The 16,753-nt window shown below is 43.3% G+C and overlaps 1 protein-coding gene across 3 annotated transcripts; it reads left to right on the top strand.

Moving 5' to 3' along the window:
- Positions 1 to 463: 463 nt before the first annotated feature.
- On the top strand, positions 464 to 8,045 carry mrpl3 (mitochondrial ribosomal protein L3). Of its 3 annotated transcripts, none has more exons than XM_070985406.1 (11): positions 464 to 681; positions 1,773 to 1,954; positions 2,044 to 2,135; positions 3,127 to 3,225; positions 5,172 to 5,271; positions 5,377 to 5,437; positions 5,651 to 5,762; positions 5,894 to 5,971; positions 6,087 to 6,164; positions 7,759 to 7,901; positions 7,934 to 8,045. In XM_070985406.1, exons 1-11 carry the CDS (start codon positions 608 to 610, stop codon positions 7,995 to 7,997), a joined length of 1,083 nt encoding a protein of 360 aa, XP_070841507.1. In that variant the 5' UTR covers positions 464 to 607; the 3' UTR covers positions 7,998 to 8,045. The 3 variants fall into 3 exon arrangements, with proteins under 3 accessions (XP_070841507.1, XP_070841509.1, XP_070841510.1); XM_070985408.1 differs by having other exon boundaries at positions 7,952 to 8,032; XM_070985409.1 differs by having other exon boundaries at positions 7,759 to 7,969.
- The last annotated feature ends 8,708 nt before the right edge of the window (positions 8,046 to 16,753 follow it).

Consider the following 16,753-nt stretch of genomic DNA (forward strand, 5'->3'; position numbering starts at 1 on the left):
ATAAGAGTAATCATGATGAATCAGAAAAATAGTTTCATGTGTTACATAGTATATTGTTATAATGCAGGCGATATCATTCATTGAGAAATCAATGGGACTTGTAATTCTTGATAATTGCTAATTAACTTGTTCAGAAATAGAAATTTGAACATCAAGATTTCTATGACAACTGGGCAAACTCCATCTGCTGATGAAGAGCATCTAATATGATTTGAAGCTCCAGAACTGCTAAACGGATCTTAAGGTCAACCTGTTGCATTTGCTTTTTCCAAGGTCATGAACATTGAAACTCACCATATATTATCGTTGCGTTGCCGTACACAACAACGAGTTTTTTATGAACTTGAAAAATTTTGTACTAATTGCTTTGTGGATATTACAACAGGTAAGGTGTTTGCTGAAAAGTATAACTGGTGACTGTCCGGAACCTTTGGCATGAGTTCCAGTGCTGCGGAACTGTTTTGATTAAGTACCGGAAGTAGCCAGGGTGACATTTAGACTAGGAAAGCGAAGGCATGGTTGTGCTTATGTTCTGAGACGTCATGTCTTTCTAGTTCGTGTGTCGTTTTTTCTTTTTTATTTCTAAGTGTATACATTAAAGAGCGCGATGGCGGCGTGGAGCTGTCGGTTTCTTCTTCAGCGGGGAAGTCAATTCGTTTCTGTCCGAGCAGCAGCTGAAAGGTGGCTAATGCTAACTGGCTAGTTCTGCTAATGTAGCCGAGGTTAACTTGAGCATGTTTCTGAGCTAAAACAGGCTGATGTGGTGAAGCAGCGCACCTGTTTTGCACGTTAATTAAGTGCTATCATTGCTTTTTTTTCTCTTTTTAGCGAAGCCTAGTACTTGATAATAAGTTAGCAAATATTAACATGTTGTCGTTAAAAACATAGTTAAAGTTAGCTAAATTGTCTCTGCCTCCTAGTGACGTAATGTTAATTAGTTAATAAGCAACGTATCATACCATTTATTGCAAATGTTTGGTACAGTTCCTTAAATTGCTGGCTTTTTTATTGCTTGGAGTAGCTTAAATATGAACCGGGGCATTTGGGTAATGTTAGAAGTTTTCAAGGTATAGAAATGTTGAGATTTTCAGTGAAATGCTTAATGATTAATGTAGAGTGTCCAAGAGGACGTCACTGTTGAACCACTCCACAGTCCCAATCAGTATATGAGTAATTTTTATTTATAGCCAGTGGCATTTATGCACCTTAAATGGCCAAACTGTCCATGTGAATGTGTGGATCTGTCTGTTACTCATCAGTTAGGACACTGCAGTGACTCTGCAGCAGCAGTTTGCTAAATGATAATGAAGTGTTGAACTTCTCTTAGCTGAAATGACCAAAGGGGTAGCATGGGATCAGTTATGCAGTGAATTCATTAGTGCTGGATTGATGATCCTGAGATCATCAGACCTTTATTTATCTTACCAAAAATGTCATAACAGCTTTTCAAATATGAGAATTTGGTATCATTGTAAAGTGCATATGTTTGAGTTTGGGGCTGTTTGTCAAACCAATAAACTATCCCAAGTCAGCACATTGGATTTTGGAAAATGTTTTTTTTTTATGGTGTTTCAGTAGCTTAAAAAAGGCAAAATAGTCGGTAATTGCAGCCTTAAAACATTTACGTGCATATTTGTGTATTGTATGTGGCACTGTTGTGTTGATTGGACTCAGTTATGAGTATGTGTACGACCATCATTAGTGTAACTCTGGACGTAACTGATGGTTTTGCCTGCTAACTAACTACACTTGTGTCTCTATATTTCTTGCAGTCCTGCCAATTTGGTGGGTTGTGTTAGGACAGTAAAGACCACCACGTTTTTTGAAGAACACCTCACAGAGGATAACCAGGAGTACATGAGGAAGAACATGGCAGAGGAGTACAGAAGGCAAACAGCTGAAAAGCTCAACCCACTGAGAGATGAGCCCTGGGAGCGGCATGAGTGGACAGAGGGTGGGTGTCGTGATGAATGAGAGCTGTGTACATCATGACTCCTCTGTCCGTTAGCCTTTAACTGTCTTTTCATCTGTTCCTCTCCTCAGGTAGTCGAAGAGTTGGTTTAGTAGCCGTGAAGCTGGGTATGGCCCCTATCTGGACGAAGACAGGAGAAAGACATGTCGTCACCATGTTACAGGTACCCCACACACACACACACACACACACACACACACACACACACACACACAACTGTTGTGTGTTTCTGTTGTGCCTTAGCTTTGCATCAAAACAGCTGCAGGCATTCTTTAGGAATGATAATGTGTGTTTATGATTGTCATCCATAATGACATAGCCAGCAGGTCAGAAAAGAAGTCAGATAAATTGGATTGTTCTGTGGAGTGTGGGGGGAAGAATGGTAAATATTGAACACCCGCAGGCTTTGATCGTGCATCTGAAACGCCTCAGTGTTCCTCAGGAAGTTACTCCTCCCTCAGCAAGGTGTAAACAGAAGATATGTGATGTCAGGTGCATTCAGATCACGTTTTAATCCCATCCAGGAGTCTGTCAGTAAAGTCAGTTGAAAGCAAACCGTGGCTGTGTGTGTTCACTCTACTCTTTATTGTATAACAGATTCAGTAAATGTCAGTGTTAACAGTGAAACAATTAATCAGCTTCAAGGCCATCCACAAACTTCTATTCCCATCTGCTGATTCACTTTTGTCACATCTAGTCAGATGCAGGCACGATCTGTGCGAGATGAAAAGTAGAACATTTGGATTCACTTTCCGAGGCTGAAAGCACTCCCACCTCTTTGGTATTTTGGTATGTGTTATCTGAAGTGAAACTCAGAGCAAATAAATACAGTACAGTTTTTGGTGTTGCTGTTTTAAAAGCAAGTTTGACTTTTGTGGGGTTTACTTTCCTCTTCTTCCTCCTCTCCTTGTTTTCTTGCCATGTATCCATGTATTGTGAAATGGCTGTGATTTCATTCTATTGAGTTTGGCCATAAATGGTGTCAGGTTCCCAGTGGCCTCATATTAATACGTTTCACTCTGGGGATTTTCATCTAATTGCGTTTTTATTCATGTTGTAGGTCAGGAGGAAGCAGGTGGCGCAGTGAAAACTGCAATCAGCCTATGACTAATCCAGCCTCTGTCTTTTTTGTTGTCATTTGTTTTGGTTTTTAGGTGCAGGATTGCCATGTGGTAAAGTACTTGTCCAAGGAAGAATATAATGGACGCACCGCTGCCCTTGTGGTAGGAGGGAAAAACGTATCACCATTCTATGTAAGAAATAGCTCTATATCATAAATATATATAATATCAGAAATAATATCATAAAAACATATGCAGAATTTTAGGAAAATTCAAGCATTATAAATAAATAATCGATCATAGAAAATAGAATAGAAAATAAAAAAAAAAGCTTGGTCATCATCGTATGACCTGATGCTGTTTGTGGAAATAGTTTATTCAGACCTTTAAGTGATACTTTGAACAGCAGATACGAGCATTTAGCTGAAATGCTACGCCACCGTATCGTAGAAGAATCATAAAATCAGCAAACCGACTGATCTGTCGTACAGCTTATACAGTTCCCCAGTTTGCTAACATCGGCCACGATAAGCTACTGGTCATACTGGTCATACCAAGTCAGGCTCGAGCAGCAAAAGCCCCAAGTGAAGTAAATTCTAGTTGCTTCTGAATTCACCTTTTCATTTGTAAGAGGAAGAATGTTTTATTTATTCTCTCAGAAGTTACATAATCTCGCTTTGAGCAAAATAAAATGTTTTGAAATGAGGTTGAAGTGTTCTTTGAAAATATGAAGTTTGGGGGGGGGAATGGTAATGATTGAAAAAAGGTTTTTGTACTCAGTAATGTGACGGCAGTATTTTTAACCAGCAGCAATCCTGGCACAGAAATGTCCTTTATATCTTGTGTGCTTATTTATTTCTTCCTTGCAACAGTGTGAGAACTGCCAACCTTACATTGACATTTGTGTACTTTTTTTTTAACCTTTACAAAGCAGAGCTGTGTTTACACAAAGACTAAGCGATGACAACATTTTCACAGCATGACTTATTTATTCAATTGGCCATGAGATCAGTGATGGCTTGAGCTGCTGAACTCATATTTAATTGTAACATTTGAGAATATCACATCTTACCGTACCAGTCACAGTACTTTTAATACCAGCAGAGCAGCCACAACTTGTCACCCAGTAACGCATTTTGCTCATTTTAGTTCTGGCTGTGTTTCTTAATCAAGCAAAGAAATCAAATCAATGTGACAGCTTTATGGAAACATGACTGAATTTTCTAATTTCCCTGCAGCAGTTTGTTCATACCAGCCCTCCCAGTTCTGAGACTTTTTATGAAAACAGACCCAGAGTCAGGAAATTATACTCGCCCACTAACCATCACCATATTTCATCTTAGAGGTCTAAATAGATTGCGTCCAGTAGATTTCATCGCTGCCAAGTCCCCACTAACAATGACAAGCACACACACATTTGAAGTGCCTTCCAGGCTCGTAACAAACTCTACAGTCCCATCACTACTCAGACTGCCTATCAGAGCTCTATTAACACAAACACTGAAACCTGAGATGACAGACGGATTTTCACTAGCTCTTCAGCTCAGTCTGTACCTGAACTGGTAGATAGTTTTAAAGGAGATGTTTTTGTAGAAAATCTGTAAACCTGTTAGTATGCATGAAGGGGATTTGTCCTTTAAATGTTGCATCCATCTTTTTAAGATAAAAAAGCTAAAGAACAAGAATGAATAAATCAAGGTGTAATTTATTCATTGAGTGTGGATAGATGCTCGATGGGCCAGTGTTGGGGGTTTCACACGCTCACTGTGAGGTTGTTTTGAATCCCCCTCACGCAGCCACATTACTCTGCAGTCAAAGGCAGAGTTTGTCAGGAGTATGAAGCTCTGGCAGGCTGGTTTTCAGTCAACAGAAGGGGAGAAGCAGCGTTTAGAGTGACTGGAGGGGCTGAGATGAGAGTGAGTCGAGTGAAAGCAAATGTCAGAGGCTCTCGCTGCCAACTGTGCGTGCGTATGCCTGTGTGTATGTGTGTTTGGCTCCCGTACAGTTATAACAGGCCCACGGTTAATTTTAAAATGCCAAAGTCCAACTGCTGCTCACTGTTCGTAATCGCTTTACCACTTTATTTCCCTCCCTCATCATCATACATTTTTCTCTCTTTCCCTCTCTCTGACTGACAGAGGTCTGAAAAGCAAATGGAGATGTTCAGGAGTGCAGGAGTGCCTCCCAAACAGAAAATCAGCACATTTAAAATCAGTGACAACGCCGCCATCAAGCCAGGTATACACACATCCACGTCACATGCTGCACTCTGATGTCTTATCGTGGCCGGGTTTCGAATGTTGTGCACATTTAGTCATGTAATCCCATGTGTGTTGTGTTCAGGCACTCCTCTGTACGCAGCACATTTCCGTCCGGGCCAATATGTGGACGTCACAGCCAAATCGTAAGTTCTGCTCTGCCAGCTTTCCCTCCTCTTTGGCGTTCTCTCCTCTTGGCTTCCTTTCCTCCTCCTTGCCTTTTCTCAGCTTCAGCATCTTGTTTTGAAGATAGATCAGTTATCAGTTATTTTTATATCGTTATCCTCTGAGGCAACAAGTTAACATGAATGCAGTCTGAAAATGTGAGTGTGCTAACACAGATTTCCTCGTGTTTGTAGCATTGGTAAGGGTTTTCAAGGCGTAATGAAGCGATGGGGGTTCAAAGGTCAGCCAGCGAGCCACGGTCAAACCAAAACTCACCGCAGACCTGGAGCGTCTGGACCAGGAGGGGTAAGACACACATACACAGACGCCCAAAACTGTGAGCCTCAACATTCTCAGCCGTGCCAGACATGAACAGTTGGCTTCCCATAATCCAGTAATATCAGCGTGTGTGTGTGTCATTCATCATCTGCGTCTAGGATCCAGCCAAAGTTTTCAAAGGGAAAAAGATGCCCGGCATGATGGGCAACATCGACATCACAGCTTACGGACTGAAGGTATACACACTTACAAGGACACATACACGCACACAGACACACACGGTTTGTCCTTGACTGCGATTTCAGTTCAATATTCTCTCATCTACTTCCTCTCCGTCTCTCTCTCTTCCAGATATGGAGAGTCAATACCAAAGATAATGTGCTGTATGTTAACGGCTCTGTCCCCGGCCACAGGAACTGCTTACTGAAGGTAAAAATAATCATACACACACGCACACACACACACACACACGCACACACTCGGAGTGAAGTTGAAGGTCAGCCCCAGCATGCTTAGTGTTCTGTCTGAAGACCCACGACCTTGCACCTTTAAAACACTGTTCTCACCTGCAAGACAGTCTGATCTGTCTTCGTTGACACTGTGCTGCTTCAGCAGTGTGTGTGTGAGTGTGCATGTGTGTGTTTGTGTGATTTCCTGTGAGCGAATGGGAGCGCGTGCCTCAATGATGTTAGTAATATCCACAGCATCCATCTCCGCACTCAGCATGTTGTGTTCGCCTCGTGTGTTTGTGAGCGCGGACACACACGCAGCCTATTATTTGTTTTGCAGACAAGCGGTAATGAATACAAATGTGCGTTGCATTTCACCCAGCTCAGCTGTCTTACACGCACACACATACCTGGATCCACTTCAGATTAGATTACCTTAAAGGGTCCACATGCAGGTTAGTGATGTTTGTGCGCTTTTGTTTGTTTTTATTATTCTGTGCAGCCGTACTGTCCCGGTGTAAATGGTAAACAGCCAGGACTTATTGATTAAATTAAAGACTAAGGCTGCAGCTTAGAAAGATTTTAATTATTGATTCATCTGTTCATTATTATTTTACAGTTAAATGATTAATCATTTAGCTCAGTGGTTCTCAGACTGGAGGTCGGGGTCCCAGGGGGGTGCATAGAGCCACTGCAGGGGGGTGTGTATGACCAAGGGGAAACATGTTGAGTGAATGAGTATGATCCACCTGGAAACACCAATCAGATGCTGAATGTAACTTGGCTTCTTTTGTTAGTTTGTTAATGATAGAGTAAGAAATTAAAAAATTAAGATTTCAGTCTTCATTGATTCTGTTAAACTGTTTTGAACTGTGGTTAATGTGGTTTACTGGTTACGTCTGTGGTTACTATGGTAACAACAAGTGCAGTTAATAGCAGACAGTCTTGGACTTGTCAGAAAACACCCGAAGAGCCGCTGACGTGTGTTTACAGTGCAGCCAAACAAACTCAAATGCGAATGTATTCTGACGTCATGCTGCACGAGGCAGAAGGGCGCAGTGAAGCCAGTCATGTTGCTGATGAGTTGAAGGTGTGCAGTCTGATCTTGGTCTTACAGCTCACTGTGGCTGCTCCTCCTTGTTCCATTGCTGCCTCATTAGACATGATATGTTGAAAAAAAAAAAGCTGAAAATGAGCATTTTCAGCACCAACCTCTGTGACGAAAACGAGGCGTTTCCCCTGGCTGCTTGTTCTGCTAGAGGAGGGCCGCATGACAGAAAAAGAACTGCTGATTTGATTGGAAAAGAAAACGTAGAAAGAAGTGGCAAAGGCCTGTCGCACATTATCCAGAGCTGGTTCTGTTGTGCCAACAAAAGATATTAAAATGACAGAAAAGCAATAAATCCTCTCATTTGTGAAGCTGGAAAATGCACATTTTGGGCATTTTTGCTGAAGATGATCAAAGTTGTTAGCAAGGGAGAACAGATTCTCTGTCACTTAATTGTTTCAGTACGTACTAGGACACAGGTGTTCTCACAGTGTTTTCAATACGTGTGTGTTTGTGTGTGTTCCAGGTAAGAGATACTGTACTGCCAACCAGGAAGTCCACCCTGCTCAGCCCACCTTTCCCTACCTATTTTGAAGAGGAGGGCGACCTGGATGAAGACCTGTACGACGACAACTTGTTCATTCACACAGATCCGTCATTAACACTGACCTAACCACACACACACACACACACACACACACACACACACACACACACACACACACACACACACACACACACACGCTCACACACGTTTTCACCTAAGCCCACAATCTACATCTGGATTCTCTAATAAACTGTAATTCCATTGAATGTCTTGAGCCCCTCTCGTGTTTTTTCTCTTTTTTTTTCTGTAAGATACAACAGCATAGAGCCAGTCTGTTTGATCCAAACAGTTATTACAGTCCCTTTCCCCTGAAACCATGGTAACTGTAGGAGTGATGATGTCACTAAAGGATCCCCAAGCAGAGAGATGGGAAAAAACAGACAATGAAAATAAACAAGAAAGAGAAATGTGCAATATCTTTGCAGGATGGAGGATAGGATGGGGGGGGCAAGGGTGAGCTGGACACAATGAGCTGCAGAGAGCAAAGAGGAAGAGAATACAGACAGGAGAGAAAGGGGATGTAGGTGGGGTGGAGCAGTGAATGGGGTAGAAGGCATGGAAGCAAATACAAAGGAGCAGAAACAAGCAGGGTGGGAGAGATGAGTTGGTGGAGGGTGAGTGAAGGGGGAGAAAAGGAGAGGCAGGGATGGAGGCTGACAAAGGTTGACATTTGTGCATAAGAGGATAAATGAGGACATTAATGTTGCAGCAGGAACCGCTGGGCGCTTAAGTCTGTGTGTTTGTGTTCAGCGGTATTTAAATGAGAGCTGGCTGGGGGCTGCCAGATCCCATCCTGCACCACGTGGACCCCTCCTCGCCTTCTCGGGCAATAAATAATCAAATGAGAATCATGTCCTCTAAAGTGTTCGACTCTCGTTTGATGTAAATGTATCCTCAGAGGCCTGCACGTGATTCAGTGCTTCTCTCTGTTGGCCTCTGCTGTATTATCTGCCGTGCAACTGACAGCAGCACAGACGAGCCTTTTGTTTGAACCGATGGCTCACAGGACACCCTGCAACAACTGCACACGCGGCCTCGGTGCCTTTTTCGTTCAAGCGGCACACATCTGTTTGCTTGTCATTCAGGTGAAAAAGCAGATGCAAGGCGGTGATTTCAGTTTGTGGCAAACAACGTCCTGCTCTGTGTAACATGCCACAGCTTGCAGGTCCATAAGGCAGCAGCAGGTTGTTTGAAATGGTAATGATATCGCTTGAAAGTCCTGCTCTGTGGAGCCTGCACATCATCAGGCTGTTGTGGGGGTGGAGGAGAGGAGAGGAGAGGAGAGCAGAGCGGGGGTGGGGTGGGGTGGGGGGGCGCTGCCTGTTAAAGCAGCAGAGCAGAAAGAGAAGATGCTGAACTCCAGCTTTGATGTGTGCGTGTGTGTTTGCAGGTGAAGACCGGCGAGCTAGTCAGTTTTCCATGGACCAATGACCTGATTCCAGAGAAAAAGCATCTGAAAACTTGAATGGATTCAAGCACAATATCTGTAAGACGTGACCATGCATTCAGATGGATGTGCTTTGATATTAGCTGCTTCACTGGAAACCGCTGTTCAGCCCACTGCAGTGCTTTCAAACACTAATGTCAGAGCGAAAAGACCGAAACATGTGGCAGCTAACCTTGCCTTCCGAGATGTAGACTTGAGGTCGATTAAAGGCCCTGAGAACCACGTTGTTGTGCAACTAGTCATTATGAGTGATTGCAGTTACACCACGAGTGACGCTGTGTGCACAATTATTGAGTTTTTCACACCCTTGACCCCTCACTCAATGCAGCATTGATAGAATCAAGTTCTACTAATCGGTAACTTCTATCTGAAAACTTGACAGAAAATGTAACTTTCCGTTAATTAGCAGCTGAATTGTTTGTCGGATCATAGCGTCGCCTTCAAAAGAAATTTGCTATAAAGATCTGAGCTGCATAAATCTCTCCTTGTACTGACCGTATGGCTGTAAAGCCAAATTAAGCCACGTTTGCAGCAGGTTTGAGATAAATTTAAGAAACACAGACCTCTGCAGGAGTTTAATTGGCTTTGATTTCATTTGATCTGATGAACTGACATTTGACATTTTTCCCATTGACTAATATATATGTGTGGCGTTTTAGCGTTCAGCATTCAGGGCAAAGACTTGCAGCGGGCTTTTCATTTGTTTGTGAAGACGTTTGCGTCGACTGGAACTTGATTCCAGACTTGCTTTGACACGACTTGAGAATCAGCTTGACCCAAAGCACTTAAAAACAGCAGACGAGTTGTTGAGCTGTGGGACCGAGAAAGCAATTTAAAGGCAACATGCCCAAGCAAGACTCCGCGCGGCAGCCCGCTGAAGCCACCACTCAGCAGAAAACACACAGGTTTGCAAGCGCTTAAGTGCTCCCTCCAAAGCCACCCACCTGATTTCTTGTCTGTCAGACCGTCTGATATGTGATCCTTAAATGCGATTGCATTCACTAATTAAAGACCTGGCTGAGTTTTGGCTGAATCTAAAGGTTTTGGGGGAAATTGGCTGAGTGGAGGTCGGCCCATGAGTTTGACCCCGATGTGACATGATGGATCTGTGCTGCTCGTCTTCTGCTGGCTCAACACACAAGAGATCTGATTTCAATTAGCAAAGAGGACACACACACACACACACACACACACACACACACACACACACACACACACACACACACACACACACACACACACAAACCGCCTCTGTCCTGTTGCCATCCATACTGTGATCGTCTCTAACCCTCTCTCTCTCTCTCTCTCTCTCTCTCTCTCTCACACACACACACACACACACACACACACACACACACACACACACACACACACACACACACACATCACACTTTATTACCTCCTTAGCAAGCAAAGATTCCGCACCGACTGGTCAGCACTTACGTTGCTGCTTCCTTGCCAAAGTCCACACAAAAAAGCGTTGAACTGACCTGCATCTCAGCACACGCGCAGATCAGCGCGCGCGTGCTCGTGTGCGGCGCGCTCCTCGCAATATGAATTATTGAGTGTGTTATTTGAGGGACAGCTGGCTCTTGAACACATTAACTCCTTTCGACAGCCAGTTGTAAGTCCACGGTGGTGGGTGCGACACAGCAGACAGGAGAGAAAAGGGAAATGAGGGAACGTTAATGCGATTTCACGCTGACTTCAGTATCGGCAAGCAGTGATATTATAAAGTGTTTATATAAGCTCTCAAGTCAATTAACATGAGGAATGAAAAGAAATAATCTTTTCCCCAGAAAGGGAACATTAAGTTATTTTTATTAGCCTGAATACAATCCCTGTCTGCAAACAGAGGCGCCTGAGTGACATTTGAAGTGTAGAATAGTCACTTGTGAGTTGATTGTTCTTGCGCTGTATCATGTGTTGCGTAATTTTTTGTTTGTGTTCTCAGGGAAAAGAGTGACTCAGATACTCAAGTGATGCACATACATCACACCTCGGACAAGTGATTGCTAATTATAGATGTTTGTATTTATCTTCTTTGTTATGATTTAATCCAATAAGAGGCGTTTAATTGGGGAAAGAGAGGAGAACCCCACTTCTTATTTTCACATGCGCCATGATCACCACTCATCCCTCTAAGCCATACTGCCGGTGATCCTGCTGTGGCCAGTCCCTCCCAGTTGTGCACACCTGCGTCTCATGTGCGTGTGTGTGTGTGTGTGTGTGTGTGTGTGTGTGTGTGTGTGTGTGTGGTGTGTGTGTCATGCCCCCCCAGCTCATGTTGGTAAATTTGGGTTCCTTCCTTCCAGCAGCTTTGGGTCCCCACCTTCCTCTCCACAGGTGCTCCTATCCTGCCCTCAGATATCATTTGTGTGTGTGTGTGTGTGTGTGTGTGTGTGTGCGCGCGCGCGCTCACACTGTACCTGCACTTGTCTGACCTTACAAAAGCAGTCCTTCTCATTACCTTTCACTGTCTCTTTCTGTCTCTCACTCTTTCCCCTCAATTAAAACCCACCCTGGATGTGAGACATCTCCATGGTAACAAGGACCAGTGGGTGAATGGGAAAGTAGAGTTGGCACAAGAGTTGGGAAGAAGGAGGAGGGAAAGTCAGGGAACAAGGATCAACTAACATGTTCATAGTTGTGTTTAGGTCTTTGCTTATCGTCTCTGACTCACACCTCTCAAGTGTAGCAAAGTGGCTCGTTATACAATTAGATGCCCAAAATGTCTGCAGTCGTGGTTTGGCTTTGACGCCACCAGCATGCACTGTTAAAACGTGCACTATTTTGTGGGGTTTAAATGAGCCGTGTTGTGACTGGGAGGTAAATGTCAGTGGTTTTCAGCCGGAAACCTTCGCCACAAGAATGTGACCGCGGGATATCGAGTAAATCAATATGGAAGCCAAGGGAGGAGGCTGAAGGTGGGGGGTAAAGAGAGAGGGATGTTACCGCAGGTGAAAACAAAATGACAGCAGCAAAACGGAGGAGAAGTGGAGAGGAGATGGAGGAAGACGAGGGGAAGAGGAGACTGAGGGAAGAAGCTGATTTTGAGAGGAGCTAACTTGTCTTCTTGTCTGACCTTTGAGACTCTGGGAGGAAGTTAATCTCTGACATTATCTGTGTGTGTGCGTGTGTGTGTGTGTGTGTGTGTGTGTGTGTGTGTGTGTGTGTGTGTGTGTGTGTGTGTGTGTGTGTGTGTGTGTGTGTCACAAAAACCCACGAAAAGACCAATCCCAATAACCCCCTTAGGGCCTAAACCCTGAGCTTGGCAGAGGGCTTGGTAGCACCTATAATGTGTTTGAGTGTGAGAGGCTGCAATGACCCAAAATGCTATAAAGGAATGGGACAGAACTTTACAACACAGAAAAACATGTCAGTGCAATTGTGGGTTTGGGACTTCATATTTCACATTTTTTTACTCTCTTCACGGCTGAGACAGCTGTGGGGCTGACTGCTGATTTGAACATCTTGCCTTGCAGCATTGCACACTTCCATTCAAACTCATTTTTAATTGTACTTGCGTCTTCCGTGTTTGTTTGCCATTTTTTGAACACTTCAACCGGTAACCCCGTGTTTAACATAACAACACTGTGTACTGTGGGTTATTCCCTCAGGCAAAGTCTGAAGAAGTGGTGCATAAAAGGCTGTGTGAGAGAGCCCTCATGCATTTGACAGTTTGACAGTTGGGCAGCCCTTAGCCCTTGTGGACTTCGTGGGGACACACCTCAAAGTCCATGAATCTGTGACTGTGGACAGTGGGATTGGGCTCCCAACCAATAATGTGTTGGTCTGCCTCTCAGCTTGCCTGTCTCTGTCTTGTAGTCAACATTTGTTCCTACTGAAGACTTAAACCAAAACATGTCACAAATATATGCCTCATTTTTGGCACTAAACTGCTCATTTGTTGGGGACAATTTTCAGCTGCAGTATTCATCACTCCACAGCACAGGGTCGTAAATCTACAATGAAGCTGTCGTCCATTTATGCGACACATGAAACAAAAAATGCTTCTTTTTTTTATTCATGGTGAATCGTGGAGGAAGAGTTGAGGAGTCTTCCAGCGGATACTCCTGTATTGCTTGCCTGAAGGCAGCAGGGTGAACATTTCATTTAGTGTCCTTTGGGCTCTGCGCAGCTCACTTCACTGATATCCGCTGATGGTCAGTAGATGCATACCAATGATTTTCTATGCAGTTTTAATCACATTTTCATGTGCTGCTCAGTGTTTCCAGCAGCAGGATGATGCAGTCCAGTGCGGCGCCCGTGGTCATCGTAATGAAGGAACATGTTACCTGATGCAACTGTGTGACTCAATGATGACTCGTCACAACTCCAACACAATAGAGGTGAACAGAATTTTGCTTGTGCTGCTCAAAGCATCAAAGAATGACGTTTGACCAAATGCAGATAAATAAAACTGAAGCTATTTGCATGGCTAGATACCAGCGTAAGTGGGAAGATATCGTTTTTGTGATTAGGGTGAAGTGACCCTTTACGATGTTGTTTCTCGAAAAATACACTCTTCTTCTGCACACACCCACACATGCACCCAAAGTGATGACATTTCTCACTCCTGAATAGAAAGCCATTTAGCCTGACTCACAGAGAGGAGCGAACACAAAGGCAACAGCACAAAGAGAGGGGGAGACAGACAGTGAGTAGGGGGTCTCTTAATATTGTGGAGAGTAAAATACATTAAAAAACACAATTTTAAGACTTGAAAACCATACAAATAAATACAGAGTTAATGGATCTTTTGAGGGGGAATAATAGATACATTAACCTTCATAGAATATCCAGATTCTATGTGTTATTATTATTGTCTGCATTTTAGATTAGCCAGGACTTTTTCTTTGCTGCTGAAAGTAAACAGGTGAATCCATTTTTGCCAAAAATGATTAAAAATCAAACTGGGTTTTGTGTGAAAATGCAGTTAATTCACTGCACTGTGTGGGTATTCAACTAATTATAAAAACCTTCATCTGCTGTGAATTCATCTCAGGAGACATGTGCTGTCTGTATGTGTGTGAGTGTGTGCGCATGTGTGTGGGTGTGGGTGTGGGTGTGGGTATATCACAGACAGAAGGGAGGCAGAGTGGGAGCAAGGGAGAGAAAATTACATCTGTTTTGGGTCAGCAAAATTTCTTTATAGCCTTACTTAAAGAGGCAGTAATGAAGCTGCCAACAGGCAATGCACTCAAGTAGTTCACACGCACATACACACACGCGCGCGCACACACACACACACACACACATAGCCTCAGACAACAAGAACGCCTATAGTACACTAATATATAATCTCATTAACCCAGCACAGTATTAACTGCAAATCACATATTATCCATCCTTGACACACACACACGAACGCACACACACCTGTGCACTATCCCAGCTCTCATCTCCAGCCCCTGCAAAGCTTTAAATATGCCTGAGATCATCAGAGATCATCCAGATATCTACATGATAACAATATCAATTATCCCAGCATCATGTTGAATCAGCACACATTCCCTCAGTCGACACAGAGTGAATGCTAATGAAGATGCAGATCAGCGGTTTCAAAGTGCCAGCGGGTCTTATCTGTATCTACAGGAACAGTGCACACCCAACTGTGGGACAACGCTGCCGCTCAGTGGTTCATACAGAAGCTGCACACATACAGGGAGTGTGTAGAAAAAGGGGTACGTCTCTTAAAAGCGTCTGTATGGTTCAAAACGTTGATGCAGTATTTCTGAGGAAAACCGAACATGGACGGAAAAGATTTCAGCTCTCTCAGCTCACTTGATCACATACGGGCCTGTCCACTGTCTGGGCTGTGTGGTATGACGTAGAGATGGTCTCAGAGCAGACAAAAAGAGTATGGTACCTTTTGTTTCAAACCACTGGTCCTCTGGAATGATCGACTGTTGAGATCAGGGCAGTAAAATCCCAACAGTGATGTCACAATGTACTGACACACCCAGGAGTACACTTCTACAACACTGGCCCTAGAGAGCGCCTTTGATTAGTTTCACGGTCACCGTGAAGGCGAGGGGTATTCAGTTGCTTGCGATCTGCAACCTCACTGCTGGATGCCATTAATCCGACACACTGGCCCTTTAAAGGAGAGTCATGCATGTCTGTCTTTTATTGCAGCTACATGAAAACTAAAATGTTGAATTACATGTTCTCTAATATAAAAACACACTTCCAGAAAAGCATAATTATATTTCCGAGTGAAATTATTTTGGTTTCAGAGCAAAATGAAACTTTATTAAGACCACCGATCTCTTCTGTGTCCTTGTAGAAAAAGTGCTGGGGCATTTCTTGACGCTTCAACAGCTGAAAAAAGCTGAGCTGACGACTGAGAGCACACTGCAATCACCTTGCAGGTGGAGCAGCTCTTCAGAGGCGCCGAGTGTCACTGAGAGATACAGACACTCCACTTTAAAGCCTGTCAATTACTCTTTTCATGTCAACGCAGCCTAATTCTGATGAATGAGAACAGCAGAAAGGACAACTTCACCTTCACCTGATCCATCTGAGACAGGACGGTGCGTTTCATCCGGGGAAAAAAAATGGAGAACAAAACAGTTGAGCCACTGCTGCCTGCAGCTGTTCACCGCCGTGGAGGAGGTCACATTGTGGGAATTATGTTAGATATTTAATTTGAATTACCCAAAGAAACAGAAGTGCCTGTTGGCAGAGATGAGCAGATTCACATCCTGAACACCAAAGTGGATAGAAACACTGGCCCTCGCAATATAAATAATACAGTAACAACACGAGGGAAAAGTGCAGGAGAAACTTGCAGGGTATAAAAGGATTCAAAGGGAATAACTCATTCTCACCATTCTGCATCTCAACTGGATGAATACTGACTGAATCAATTCAGACTTCTTTGGTCCATTTCAGTTGATGCTGTCACGTTTGAAAGTCCAGCTGAATCAAATTTTGTCTGCTGCTGCACCACGTGTCTGCTCGTTAAATCGCACGTGCTCTCCTCTGAGAAAAAAAAAAATCAGAACATGAAAGGTAGAAATTTATGTTTTATATGTTTGGCTTCATGATAGGGCCCCAGAGGGTCATTTCACCACTGCTCTGAAGGTATTTTCAAAATCTTCAAAGGCCTTTCTAACAGTCTGGATAAAAAAAATATATATATATATATATAAAAAGTATTCTCTTGAACGATAAAAAAGATATTAACCAGAATTGCCAAGATCTGCCTCTTCTTCCTCATTCAGACAAAGATGGGAGCAGGAAATGACATATGTCTCAATAATTTATACATCAAATTGCTTGTCTAAAGCGATCTTACTTTCAATTATTGTATATTTCCATACAAAATATTCATGTTGTACAAAAAGAGCTATATTGCATGAGAGGCACGACCCTGACCAGCAGCTAATGGTGGCTAATGTTAGCGAATGTGAGCAAACTTTGATGATATTACTCATTACTTTGATATTACTTTGCTGA

Source organism: Chaetodon trifascialis, chromosome 17 (genome assembly GCF_039877785.1).
Source record: "Chaetodon trifascialis isolate fChaTrf1 chromosome 17, fChaTrf1.hap1, whole genome shotgun sequence".
NCBI classification, from domain to species: domain Eukaryota; kingdom Metazoa; phylum Chordata; class Actinopteri; order Chaetodontiformes; family Chaetodontidae; genus Chaetodon; species Chaetodon trifascialis.